The sequence below is a fragment of the Solenopsis invicta genome, chromosome 6 (genome assembly GCF_016802725.1).
Source record: "Solenopsis invicta isolate M01_SB chromosome 6, UNIL_Sinv_3.0, whole genome shotgun sequence".
In the NCBI taxonomy this organism is placed as follows: Eukaryota; Metazoa; Arthropoda; class Insecta; order Hymenoptera; family Formicidae; genus Solenopsis; species Solenopsis invicta.
Genome location: NC_052669.1, coordinates 1,034,321 through 1,048,444, shown reverse-complemented (window position 1 = coordinate 1,048,444; position 14,124 = coordinate 1,034,321). Strand labels below are relative to the sequence as shown.

Here is a 14,124-nt window from a genome sequence, read left to right as displayed (position 1 = left end):
CACTCGCTAAAATGTTGTCCCACAGATTATATGATTTCATATGATTACACAATAATTTGTCGTAATTGCATAGGTAATTATCAGATTTCTTATGATTAAAAATGATTTTATTTGACTAGAAACATTTGCTAATTTATTTCAAATAAAATTAAATTGAAGGCTAATCACTCAGAAAATGGATATATTCAAGACTTTATTGGAATTCATTATAATTGATAAAAGATTTTTCTAATAAAAGGGTCATCAAAATTTTTGATAACCTTTTTTCTAAAAACAATGTGAAAAATTGATTACAAAAACCAAAAGTTTGTACTGATTTCATCAAATTTTATAATAGTCATACATGATTTTATTATATGTAAAGATATAGAGATTTCATAATGATTTCAGAAACATTGTCCCACGATTACGTTAAGTGATTACTCCCTCGCAAATAAATAATAGGTTACTCACCTTTTTCTCCGGTTGCGCTGCTCAACGCCAACCAAGCCTCTGTTGCTCATTCTTTCGGAATTTTTTCCAGTGCTGCTTCTCCATAGTTCTTACACACGATCTCACTCGCGCGCGTTTATTACCGAAATGCAACGAATAGAGAACTAATTGCGCAAGCCGTAAGTAATTCCCGATTAAAGGCGATTTGAGAGCGCGTCGCTGGTCGCTGCGCTGCGTTCCGGGAAAGGCGTTAGCGGGAAAGAGCATCGATAGCGGACGACATAAGCGTTGACAACTTCACTCCGATTTACCGCTGCGACGCGACGCGAGTGACGCGAGTCAAGATGCCATTAGAGTTAAGATGCCGAATCGACGCGGTTGACATTTACTTTCTGTATATGCGTGCATTAGCGCGCGTTACAGCACGCGTAAAATACCTTGAGCGCGCACACTGCACGGAAGCCATTTCGATTAGTCGTCTCGATTTCTGCTCCTTAACCCTCGCTCGACTCGCGCGATAAGTCGAAGTCGCGATAGTGAAGATGACGTCATCCGCTCTCGGCGCTCTTTCCCGCCAGCGGAACGCCACGGAGACGCAGCGCAGCGAATCGCTCTTTAATTGAGAATTACGTACGGCCCACGCGATTGATCCGGTATTCATTGCGTTTTGGTAATAAATGCGCGCGTGTGAGATCGCGTGTGAAGCAGCGTTGCGAAGAATTCCGAAGGAAGGAACAGCAGAGGTTTGTTCGGCAACGGGCAGCGCGGCCGCGAAGAAGGGTGAGTAACCTATTACTTACTTGTTATTTATTCGCGCGGTATTGTCTCGTAGCGCGCAACTCGCTCTCGGTCAAGATACTACGTTGCAAATCCAAGCGTGTATTTTTATGTCTAAAATTATGTTGTTGCTCTTTACGCATTTGTATGCGTGCATTTTTTTATATGCTCAGATGTGTAATTTAATACTGATACACGCCTATGCGTGTAAAAAGTACAAAAATTATACACATAAATTTAATTTAATGCATAAAAGATACAAATGCGTAAAAAGTGACTACACGTTTTACCTCGGTCGTTTTCGATCGATCTGATTGTGAGACTTCTAAAGTGCTCAAAAAATTCTATTAAAAAATTCACACATGTTCTTTAAGACCTCTACTAAATTATTCTACTATGTAGATATTGAAAAAAAGTTTGAAGGCATAGGGCCAGGTACGTAAAATACATGAGAATTAAGAATCGTCAAAAATAGCATAGATGCGTGTGTGCCATCGCAGGGTTAAGACACCGGTCGAAAGTAAATCTTAATGCTCAATAATAGTTTGCTAGATAAATTTATATGCACTTACAAGTTTTCACAAAGTGCGCGCTGTATGTTTGCCGAATTTTGAACGCGTACATTAAGTAGAATAAGCATAATATCACAAAATAAAATTGTTAATTAATTTAATAATTTTGATGCCAACAAGCATCTCTGCTTTCTTCTTTTAACGCGAGGAAATTTCTAAATTTTGTTTCAAATGTCACTCTGATTATGAGTGCAGTCAACGTGATACTACAACTTGATCGCATTCTTTCTCCTTCTCTATTAAAATTAGTCCCGAACATAATTTTGAGCGTTTTAAATTTTGATAATTTAAAATATGACATTAAGAATAATAAATTACTGCTACTACTAATATGTTATTCACTTTTTTGTAATTTAAATTATAAAATTTAATCACAAGTAATACAGAATAAATTTGTATTATAACATATAAATTTTACGTTTTTAAATTGTATTTGCTATTTACAATAATAAGTAAATCTTTGTAATAAATTATTTATATGATTTAATTTAAAGTTTTCTAATTTCTAAGTTTAGTACATATTTGAATCGAAAAATCAGATGTTTTTTTATGCAAAAATTAAAAAAAATAATTTTATATAAACTTTGTTATGTATTAAACTTCCACGTTATCAAACAAATTATAATTATTCTTTAGTATACTAGATAAATCAAGGCTTGATATTAATTTAAAAGTTTAAGGAGAATTTCTATTTTGTCGTGCTAACATTTCAGAGAAGTTTATTAGGATTCGTTTTTAGAAAAATGTGTATTCTTTAAAATTACTTTGTGTCCATATTATTTATTATTATTTAAAAACTGATTTCCTGAGGTGAAATATTATTTTGTTTTTTGACAATAACTTAATAAATATTAATACGATACAATTTTAATCAACGCTAATTAGCCATCTTATAGGTAAAAGTTCATAAAACAAACATAATTTACAATTCATTAAAGAGAGAAAAAAGAATGTGTTTATAGAATAGGGATTGTAAAATATTAACAACTAATGTCATGAAAGGTACTTTTATTAATAAAAAAAAAACATAAATTAATAACCTTTTATAAATTTTATACAAATAAGTGCTATAAAACAAGATTTTACGAAAATTTCATAAAATATATTTATTTTACTAAAAAGAAGTCCTCTTAAATAATTCTTTTGACTAGAAAATTTTTAAAAATAAAGCTTAAAAACTTTTAAAAATAATTTTTGCTTCTAATAAACATTGTAGACGTCTACAATAACATTATAAAATCACAAGAGAGATGTTCATGGCATACGATCATATTCCACAACCACGGCCCACATACAACATGAATTTACTTGCCAAATTCATAAATACGTTACAACATAGAATAAATTCAATGATTATTTCAAATTCACATTCAAAGCTTCCAAGATAGACTAAAATTAAAAAATAAATATGTAACATACTTCTTAAAATTAGAGAGTACAATTATAAAAATTCCTGCTACCTGCAAAACTGAAATTCAACTTTTATAAAAACAAAGCAAACAATAAATAATTAGTAACCATCCTATAATATATAAGTAGACTGTGATGAATTTTAACGGTTGTTGTTTAAAATTTAATGCAAATTATATTAGATATCATAATATTTCACTATAGCAAATATATTTCATGACAGTCGTCCTTCCTCTATATCATTACAACAATTTCTGATGCAACATGTATTATCACAATAATATTGAGAAGCGCTTCTCCCTTCCATCTTCATTTTATTTGCGTGATAAGACTTGTACAAAACATACGAACATTCATAATGTTCTACGCTGCGTTCCGAGCATCTCGTTTCCTCGTTACAGTCACGATGGATTCATCGTTGCTTTCGTCCCCGTTTACACTACTATTGATCACTTTGATCGTTATCGGTGTTATAAAAGTTATCGCGATAATATATAATATGTACTTTTACTGGAAAAATAAAGGTGTGCCTTATTTGCCAGAATCATTACCGTCTCTTCTAACGGATTGGAAAATGTTATTAGGCCGAATTAGTTTTGTTAATTATTGCCAATACATATACGACTACTTCCCCAACGCAAAATATATTGGAATAATGGATGCTACCACGCCTGCCGTACTACTGCGTGATCCCGAGCTGATCAAAGATATCATGGTGAAGGATTTTGAACACTTCCTGGATCACCGCACTTTCGTCGACGAAGATATGGAACCGCTATTTGGCAAAAACATTTTCTTCCTCCGCGGTGATCGCTGGAGGGAAATGAGAACTATATTGAGCCCGTCTTTTACCGCCAGCAAGATGAAGTTTATGTTTAATCTTATATCAAAATGCTCTAAGGACTTTGTTGATTATTTGGCAGACCATCCGGAAATCTGTCAAGCGATCGAGACCAAAGGAGCCTTCAGACGGTACACCAACGACGTAATCGCTACCGCAGCCTTTGGCATAAGTGTGAACTCTATGAAGGACCAAGATAACGAATTTTACAAGAGAGGCGTGGAGGCTACTAAATTTTCTAGTGGATTACTAACAACAGCCAAGTTTATATTTATGCGTGAGTGTCCAAGGCTCGCCAAGTGGATGGGTATAACATTTTTTCCAACAACTACAGCAACATTTTTTAAAACTGTTGTGGAGGAAACTATCAAAGCGCGGGAAGAGCAAGGTATCGTCCGACCAGATATGATTCATATACTAATGCAGGCTTGGGACAAGAAAGACTCCAGCGTACACAAGATGACCATAGACGACATCGTCTCGCAGGCTTTCATTTTTTTCCTCGCCGGTTTTGATACAACTTCGACACTGATGTGTTTCGCGATTCACGAACTAGCGGTTAATCAAGAGATTCAGAACCGTTTGCGTAAGGAGGTGCAACTTTATCTCGCCGAAGGGAACGGTGAGATTTCCTACGACTCGCTATCGAAGATGTCTTATATGGACATGGTGATTTCCGAGGCTCTCAGAAAGTATCCACCGGTAGTGTTTCTCGACAGAATTTGCACAAAGAAATATGAACTGCCGCCAGCGGGGCCAGGCTACAAGAATGTGATTCTTAAACCTGACAGTCTACTGATGTTTCCCATTTACGGTTTACATCGCGATCCGCAGTATTTTCCAAATCCGAACAAGTTCGATCCTGAGAGATTCAGCGAGGAGAACAAAGACAACATTGTACCGTACAGTTATCTACCATTTGGTCAGGGACCTAGAAAATGTATCGGCAATCGATTTGCCTTAATGGAGACGAAGATTTTGATAGCTCATCTTTTACAAAAATTTACTCTAAAAACTATGGAGAAAACCGTCGAACCGATTGTATACGATAAAAATGAGTTTACTTTACAACCTGTTGGTGGATTCTGGATCAGCTTGGAAAAGAGAGAAAAATAAAAATATTCTATAATTGAAAAAACATTGTCACATTTTCAATTATCAGAAATATTCAATACGTTTATGCATTCAGTAAACGATTAAAGTGTGAAATAAAATTGATTTGATGTATTATGTAAGGCAAATAATCAAATCTAAAGATTAAATTTTTATTAAGGAGACATAAAGAATATTAGTTTACAATAAACATACATCGTAACTAGCGTAGATTCTCAAATCTAAGTACTCGACTGTTTCATTGTTTTCACTTATATAACTTACTATTATCATTTATATGAATGATAAATGTGAAGAGTGTATTTATTTCTTATCTTTGTTGATAACACCTTTGATATTGATGTACCTTTCTCATGTGTAAGAAGTCTGATAATTGCATTATTTTGAAATTTGATTTCAATTCCTGGTTTTAATTCCCACTAAAAAATTTTTCACTCAAAATTAACTCACCTATCTGGCGTTATCCATACTTTGGTAATCCTTATTTTATACACTATTAAACAATACATGCAAATTTACAATATTTTTACAAAAGCAATATTTCTTATTAATAAGAATTTTCAAATTTTAACCCAAGCATCAAAATATGTTTTCAAAAGTATTTTTAAACGTTTAAAAATTATGTTTAAAAACGTTAATAATAATAAGTGTCTTCTATTTCATTAAAGAAATTTTATTTTAACGAAAGAATGTTTTTTTAATGTTTTAAAAACATTTTGAAAACATTTATTTTATATAGAAAAACAATTTTTTCAAGTGTTAAAATATACATTTTCAAAACGTTAAGAATTATCTTCCTATTTCAATAAATATTTTTTTAATGAAAAAAGAGGGACTTAATCGATTACTTTACGTTTTTTAAAATGATTTGCAAATGTTTTAAAAATACTTTTAAAAACATTGCTGTTTAGGAATATAATCTAAAGTCACCGTTTTGTTATAACAGCTATATAAAATTAATATCTTATTTATGATATATATGCTTGGATAAATATTTGACGTGTAAAGAGTGTATAAATTTAATTAAACTTATAGTTTTTGTATGAAGTTAATTGTACGTTTTATAATTAATTACATTTAATATTGGTAACATTTATATTTATTAGCTTACATTCTGAATGTTTTGGAGGTCTTTACTAATTGGATATGATTTATTATTTGAGATCTAGGTATGTATTTATATATAAAAAAGGAAAATTAATCTATTATATTCAATTCAAAATGTTCAAGTAGTCTACAACATATAAATATTTGTAAAGAAGAATTTTACATATTTTTATTTTATTGATGAAGTAATTTCCAACATATTTTATATTTAAAAAATTAAGGTTTATGACGTTTCCAGCATTTGTAAACACACGTTAATAATTTGTTTGTAACAATTAGATGAAAAACTGATTCTTGCAACGTGCTTTTTATATCAAAAACGTTTTTTTTATTCCTATCTAATTTTTAATTATTATCTTCTACTTAACCTTGCTGGTCTGGGCATGGACGGAAGGAGTTTTAATTGTTTATTATCTTTTTTGAATAAAATAAAAACTAAAAACGAGTTACATATTTCTTTCCCCGTTAGTATTTTTTCCGTAGTATCGCTTAGCACAGTTTTATAACAAGTTGTAAAATTAGCTGTAAAATTATTTTTTGCCACGTTCTCTTTATACCATAACTATTTTTTAGACTTTAGTCTTACTTTTAATAAGTTATTTTGAGCTGACCTTGGCCTGGCCATAAGCTTCAATAGGTTAATATATCTCGTAATCATACTTACGCTGCAACACGAGTCATCAGAATAATACTGAGAGGCGCGGTTCTCCCTCCCAACTTCGTTTCATTTGATAAGTTCCGTGCAAAACGTACGTACGGTCAAAACGTTCTACGCCGCGTTCGAAGCATCTCGTTTACCGTCACGATGGATTTATCGTTACTTTCGTCGCCCTTTACGCTACTGTTGATCACTCTAATCGTTATCGGCGTCCTGAAAGTTGCCGCTATAGTGTATAATGTGTACGTTTTCTGGAAAAATAAAGGTGTGCCCTACTTGCCAAATTCGCTATCGTCTTTTATAATGGACTGCAAAATGTACTTGGCTCGTATCACTTTTGTCGATTATTTTCAATATATGTACGATTACTTTCCAAATGCAAAATATATTGGTATATTGGATTTTGGCACGCCTGCCGTGCTACTGCGTGATCCCGAGTTGATCAAAGATGTCATGGTGAAGGATTTTGAACACTTCCTGGATCGTCGCACTTTTGTTGACGAAGACATGGAACCGCTATTCGGCAAGAACGTTTCCGCTCTGCGCGGTGATCGTTGGAGAGAAATGAGAACTATATTAAGCCCGTCTTTTACCGCCAGCAAGATGAAGTTCATGTTTGATCTTGTATCTAAATGCTCTAAAGAGTTTGTTGATTATTTAGACAACCATCCAGAAATCTGTCAAGCGATCGAGACAAAGGGGGCTTTCAGACGGTACGCAAACGACGTAATTGCTACCGCAGCCTTTGGCATAAGCATTAACTCTATGAAGGATCGAGATAACGAGTTTTATGTGAGAGGTGTGGAAGCTACCAAATTTTCTAGTGGATTGTTATCAATGGCCAAGTTCATACTTATACGTAAGTGTCCTAAGCTCGCCAAATGGATGGGTATAACACTTTTAAAGCCGACTACAGCAACATTTTTTAAAACTGTCGTGGCGGAAACCATTAAAGCGCGTGAAGATCATGGTATAGTCCGACCGGATATGATACATTTACTGATGCAGGCTTGGGACAAGAACGACGCCAGCGTACACAAGATAACTTTGGACGACATCGTTTCGCAGGCTTTCATCTTTTTCTTTGCCGGTTTTGATACAACCTCGACAGGGATGTGTTTCGCCATTCATGAACTGGCGGTTAATCAAGACGTTCAGAACCGTTTGCGTGAGGAAGTGCAACATTATCTCGCCGAAGGGAACGGTGAGATTTCCTACGACTTGCTATCGAAGATGTCTTATATGGACATGGTGATTTCCGAGGCTCTCAGAAAGTATCCACCGGCGGTCATTGTTGATAGAATTTGCACAAAGAGATATGAACTGCCATCATCGCAGCCTGGCTACAAAAACGTAATTCTCGAACCTAACAGTGTTCTAATGTTTCCCATTTACGCTTTACATCGCGATCCGCAGTACTTTCCGAATCCCGACAAGTTCGATCCCGAGAGGTTCAGCGAAGATAACAAAGACAACATTGTACCGTACAGTTATCTACCATTTGGTCACGGACCTAGAAAATGTATCGGCAATCGATTTGCTTTAATGGAAACGAAGATTTTGATAGCTCATCTTTTACAAAAGTTTACTATAAAAACTACAGAAAAAACTATTGAACCAATTGTATTCGATAGAGGCGAGTTTTCGTTGCAACCTGTTGGAGGTTTCTGGGTCAGTTTGGAAAAGAGAGAAAAGTAAAAGTATTCTATTGAAAAAGTGTTGCCACATTTTCAACATTCAGAAATATTCAATACGTTTATACACTTCGGTAAATGATTAAAGTGTAAAATAAAAGTTATTTGATGTATTGTGCAAGGCAAATGGTCGAATCAAAAGATTAAGTTTTTATTAAGAAGAAATAAAGAAATACTAGTTTATAATAAACATACGTCGTGACTTGCATAGATTCTCAGATCTTAGTTCTCGACTGTGTTCATCGTTTTTAATTACTTACCATTGATGTGAATGATAAGTGTGAAAAGTGTATTTATATCTTATCTCTGTTGATGACAACCTCTGACATTTATGTATTTTTCTCATGTGTAAAAATTTTGATAACAGTAGTTTATTTTGGAATTTGGTTTTAATTTCTACCAAAAAATTTTTTACTCACTCAAAATTAACTCACCTGTCTAGCGCAATCCATACTTTGGTAATCCCTATTCTATATACTATTAAACAATACATGCGAAATTTACAATATTTTTAGAAAAACATATGTAAATAATATTTCTTATTAATAAGATTTTTCAAATTTTAATCCAAGCAGCAAAATATGTTTTTAAAAATATTTTTATATCAGAAATGTTCTTTTTATTCCTCTGTCTAATTTTTAATTATCATCTTTTACTTAACCTTGCTAGTTTGGGCGGAAGAAGTTTTAATTGTTTATATTGTTTATTAACTTTTTTATATAAAATGAAAACTAAAAATGAGTTACATATTTTATTTCCCATTAATAATTTTTCCGTAGTATTACTTAGCGCAGTTTTATAACAATTGGTTGCAAATTTTCTTTTTGCCACGTGTTTGTTATGTGACGATTGTTTTTTAGACTTCAGTCTTACTTTTAATAAATTATTTTAAACTGACCTTAGCCTGGCCATAAGTTTCAATAGGTTAGTATATCTCGTAATCATACTTACGCTGCAACACGAGTCATCAGAATAATACTGAGAGGCGTTTCTCCCTCCTAATTTCATTTCATTTGATAAGATTGGCGCAAAACGTACATACGTACGGTCATAACGTTCTACGCCGCGTTTGAAGCATCTCGTTTTTCTCTTTACCGTCACGATGGATTCATCGTTGCTTTCATCGCCCTTTACGCTACTATTGATTACTCTAATCGTTATCGGCATCCTGAAAGTTATCGTTGTAATGTATAATCTATACGTCTTCTGGAAAAATAAAGGTGTGCCCTACTTGCCAAATTCGCTCTCGTGTTTTATAATGGATTGTAAAATATACTTGGCCCGTATCAGTTTTGTCGATTACTTCCAATATATATACGATTACTTCCCAAATGCAAAATATATTGGAGTATTGGATTCTGGCACGCCTGCCGTGCTACTGCGTGATCCCGAGCTGATCAAAGATGTCATGGTGAAGGATTTCGAACACTTCCTGGATCGCCGCACTTTTGTTGATGAAGACATGGAACCCCTATTTGGCAAGAACGTTTCCGCCCTGCGCGGTGATCGTTGGAGAGAAATGAGAACTATATTGAGCCCGTCTTTTACCGCCAGTAAGATGAAGTTCATGTTTGATCTTATATCGAAATGCTCTAAAGATTTTGTTGATTATTTAGACAATCATCCAGAAATTTGTCAAGCGATTGAGACAAAAGGGGCCTTCAGACGTTACGCAAACGATGTAATTGCTACCGCAGCCTTTGGTATAAGTGTTAACTCTATGAAGGATCGAGATAACGAATTTTACGTGAGAGGCGTGGAAGCTACCAAATTTTCTAGTGTTGGATTATTATCAATGGCCAAGTTCATATTTATACGTGAGTGTCCAAAACTCGCCAAATGGATGGGTATAACATTTTTTCCACCGACTACTTCAAAATTTTTTAAAACTATTGTGGCGGAAACCATTAAAGCGCGTGAAGAGCAAGGTATAGTCCGACCGGATATGATACATTTACTGATGCAGGCTTTGGACAAGAACGACGCCAGTGTACACAAGATGACCTTGGACGATATCGTCTCGCAGGCTTTTATCTTTTTCCTCGCCGGTTTTGATACAACTTCGTCATTGATGTGTTTCGCAATTCACGAACTGGCGATTAATCAAGACGTTCAGAACCGTTTGCGTGAGGAGGTGCAACATTATCTCGCTAAAGAAAACGGTGAGATTTCCTACGACTTACTATCGCAAATGTCTTATATGGACATGGTGATTTCTGAGGCTCTCAGAAAATATCCACCGGCGATCACCGTCGACAGAGTTTGCACAAAGAGATATGAACTGCCACCATCGCAGCCCGGTTACAAAAACGTGATTCTGGAACCTAACAGTGTTCTAACGTTTCCCATTTACGCTTTACATCGCGATCCGAAATACTTTCCGAATCCCGACAAGTTCGATCCCGAGAGGTTCAGCGAAGAGAACAAAGACAACATTGTACCGTACAGTTATCTACCATTCGGTCATGGACCTAGAAAATGTATCGGCAATCGATTTGCTTTAATGGAGACGAAGATTTTGATAGCTCATCTTTTACAAAAGTTTACCTTAAAAACTACAGAGAAAACCGTCGAACCAATTGTGTTTGATAAAAATGAATTTAATTTGCAACCTGTTGGAGGATTTTGGGTCAGTTTAGAGAAGAGAGAAAAGTAAAAGTATTCTACATTTGAAAAAATGTTGCCACATTTTTAACTTTCAGAATTATTTAATTACGTTTATGCACTTCAGTAGATAATTGAAATGTATAACAAAATTTATTTGCGATGTAAGACGTTATTATGCAAAGCAAATGCTTGAGTCGGATAATTAAAGGCCAGAGCAGATTCTTGCGTAACATATAGTGCATACCCCATGACAAAGTCAATCAATTAGAATCCTTTATTTTTTTTCCCAGGATAGAAACGGAAGACTTTGATTAGTTAGTTTTCTTATGCGTTATGCAAAAGTCTGTTCTTCGGCCAGGTATGAGAAGTAACTCGTTACCTGTAACGAAGTTACAGTTAGTTTTTTTTTTTTGGTAACTGTAACTTTGTTAACTTGTTCCATCTGTAACTGTTAACTTAATTATATTTTTTATGTAACTAGTAACTATATTAATAGTTACTAGTAACTATATTAACTATAATAACTAGTAACTATATTAATAGTTACTAGTTATTCCTCCGGGATCGAACATGTTTTTATTTTTTCTATCGCCGTAACATTTTTTACTCACTTAGAATTGGCTCACCTGTAGAACGTAAACTATACTTTGGGAATTCTTGTTTTATATTATTGCATATTGCATATAAATTTATAATGTTTTTACGAAAAATATGTGTAAATAATATTTTCTCTTAATACGATTTTTCAAATTTTAATCCAAACATCAAAATAAATTTTCAAAAATATTTTTAAAATGGTTGAAAATTATTTTGAAAAACGTTAAAAATATCGTATCAAGTCCTTTTTATTTCATTAAAAATAGTTTATTTTAATAAATTTTTAAATGTATCGAAAACATTTTAAAGCATTCATTTTATATTAAAAAACACATTTTTTTTAACTGTAAAAATATACATTTTGCACATGTAAAATTATCCTTTTATTCAATTAAACATTTTTTAAATGAAATAAAGAGGACTTAATCAAATATTTTTAATGTGTTTTAAAATGGTTTTTAAATGTTTTAAAAATATTTTTTTGAAAACATTGTTTGTTGTTTGAAAATATAATCTAAAATCACCGTTTTATTATATTAGCTACATAAAATTAATATTCTAGTTATAATGTGCTTGGACAAATATTTGATACCTTCTACATGTAAAGACTATAAATTTAAATAGTATATAATTTTTTAATTAACTGTACGTTTTATAATTAATTCCATTTATTGTTAGTAACATTTACATTCAGCTTACACTCTGAACGTTTCGGAGATTACTATTAATCGGATACGATTAATAGTAATCTCATTCTTTGAGATAAGTGTATCTATATATAAAAAAGTAAAAATAATTCATTACATTCAATGCAAAATACGTAAGTAATCTACATATAAATATTTGTACAAAAGAATTTGTTATTGTTTGCGATATTTCTAAGAAATATTTTTTTAATAGTGATAACAATTTTTCATAAGATTGTAGATTGTAATAAATTGTTATTTTCTTTCATTATCACGTGCAAGAATGATAAGATAATGGAAATGAAATAAATCAAAATTATTCATTGTAACAATATCCCCCACCCCAAAGATTGTCCACTTACGTTTATGTACTCCCATTCCTGGGAGGACGCAAAAAACGTACTTCCATATTGCATAAATATCTTTATAACGTATTTTGGACCTATGTGCTGTCAGAGATGTTAAAATAATGACCTTACCTTCATAGAATTACAATTAATACATTATGAATACACTGTTGGAAAATTTGTGTACTTTGTGAAAAAAAGCTGCTTTTTCTTTTTTGTTGAAATATTGTATTAACGCAGTAAAATATTAAAGTAGTATTAATATTATTATTTAACACATCCAGATTATTTTAAATTAACACAAAATTTTTGGACCATTTGGGACATGTAATTTATGTAAAATTTAACACAGTTTTTCCAATTGTGTAAATACATAATATAATATATTTAAACCCTGTAAAAAGAATGAATTCGATATGACTTTTTAAAAATTACAAATTTTATAGGGGGCTAATATTTATCTTTGTCGTGAAAGAACATCATTAATTTATTCATTAATTTTAGATCACAACTCTTTTCGTGACAGCAATAAAAATGCGTAAGCTACAAAATTAAAAATTGAAAAGTGTTGTATTATAGTGACCTCACCAAAATCAAAGTCACCCTATTTTACGGTATGTGATTTTTTAACACTAGCCTCAATACATTTACTTTTGAATATGTCACAATTCGGTCCGTGAGACAGACCGGAAATAGAAGAAAAAATGAAAATTTTACAAAAATAAAATTACATATATTCCTGGATCACTGGATTAATATGAAAAACATTAAAAAGGTACGTGTTATTTATATAAGAAAAGCAGCAATTTTTCGTAACAAACCAATTTTTAGAAAAAATGCCGGATTTTTCCGGCGATTTGAACAAAGCTATTTTTTTTCAATTATATCTCTTTTTGATTTTTAGGTTTTTCCTTTCTCTCGCTCTTTTTTTGTTTTTGCTCATTTCTTCCTAATTTTGTTATCTTAATAACCCCATAATATATATTTCCAAATATACATTATGGGGTTATTAAGTTAACAAAATTAGAATAAAAACCCCAATATATATATTTCCAAATAAAATTTTACATAAAATATTAAAAATTTTTTTTGTATTATCTGTGATTCAATTTTACGCTTCAAAATTTTATGTACCACTTATGTTAATAATTAAATTTTTATAATAAATTATATACATAATTTTATTTAAAGTTTTTTAATTTCTAAGTTATTTTTCATTATATTTGGAAAAAACTTTTGTGTATATATATGTTCATATGTTCACATATATTCATAAAACATTT

General features: G+C 32.2%; 4 protein-coding genes across 5 annotated transcripts in view; 3 read left to right on the top strand and 1 right to left on the bottom strand.

Moving 5' to 3' along the window:
- LOC105205216 (cytochrome P450 4C1) overlaps positions 1 to 7,026 on the bottom strand; it is a 62,104-nt gene extending 55,078 nt beyond the window's left edge. The window contains exon 1 of one of the 2 annotated variants that reach the window (XM_026130588.2): positions 6,917 to 7,026. The gene's annotated coding sequence lies outside the window, so the exon portion shown is untranslated. Of the gene's footprint in view, positions 1 to 453; positions 603 to 6,916 lie in introns of those variants that run through there. The other variant, XM_026130589.2, reaches the window with a different exon arrangement.
- On the top strand, positions 3,344 to 5,743 carry LOC105205215 (cytochrome P450 9e2-like). Its single transcript, XM_011174512.3, has one exon. The coding sequence runs from the start codon at positions 3,550 to 3,552 to the stop codon at positions 5,146 to 5,148; it is 1,599 nt and encodes a 532-aa protein (XP_011172814.2). The 5' UTR covers positions 3,344 to 3,549; the 3' UTR covers positions 5,149 to 5,743.
- LOC105205214 (cytochrome P450 9e2-like) lies at positions 6,937 to 9,345 on the top strand. The gene has a single exon (XM_011174511.3). The coding sequence runs from the start codon at positions 7,058 to 7,060 to the stop codon at positions 8,606 to 8,608; it is 1,551 nt and encodes a 516-aa protein (XP_011172813.1). The 5' UTR covers positions 6,937 to 7,057; the 3' UTR covers positions 8,609 to 9,345.
- Positions 9,346 to 9,349: 4 nt separating this feature from the next.
- Positions 9,350 to 13,399, top strand: LOC105205213 (cytochrome P450 9e2-like). The gene has a single exon (XM_011174510.3). It carries the CDS (start codon positions 9,707 to 9,709, stop codon positions 11,258 to 11,260), a length of 1,554 nt encoding a protein of 517 aa, XP_011172812.1. The 5' UTR covers positions 9,350 to 9,706; the 3' UTR covers positions 11,261 to 13,399.
- Positions 13,400 to 14,124: the final 725 nt, after the last annotated feature.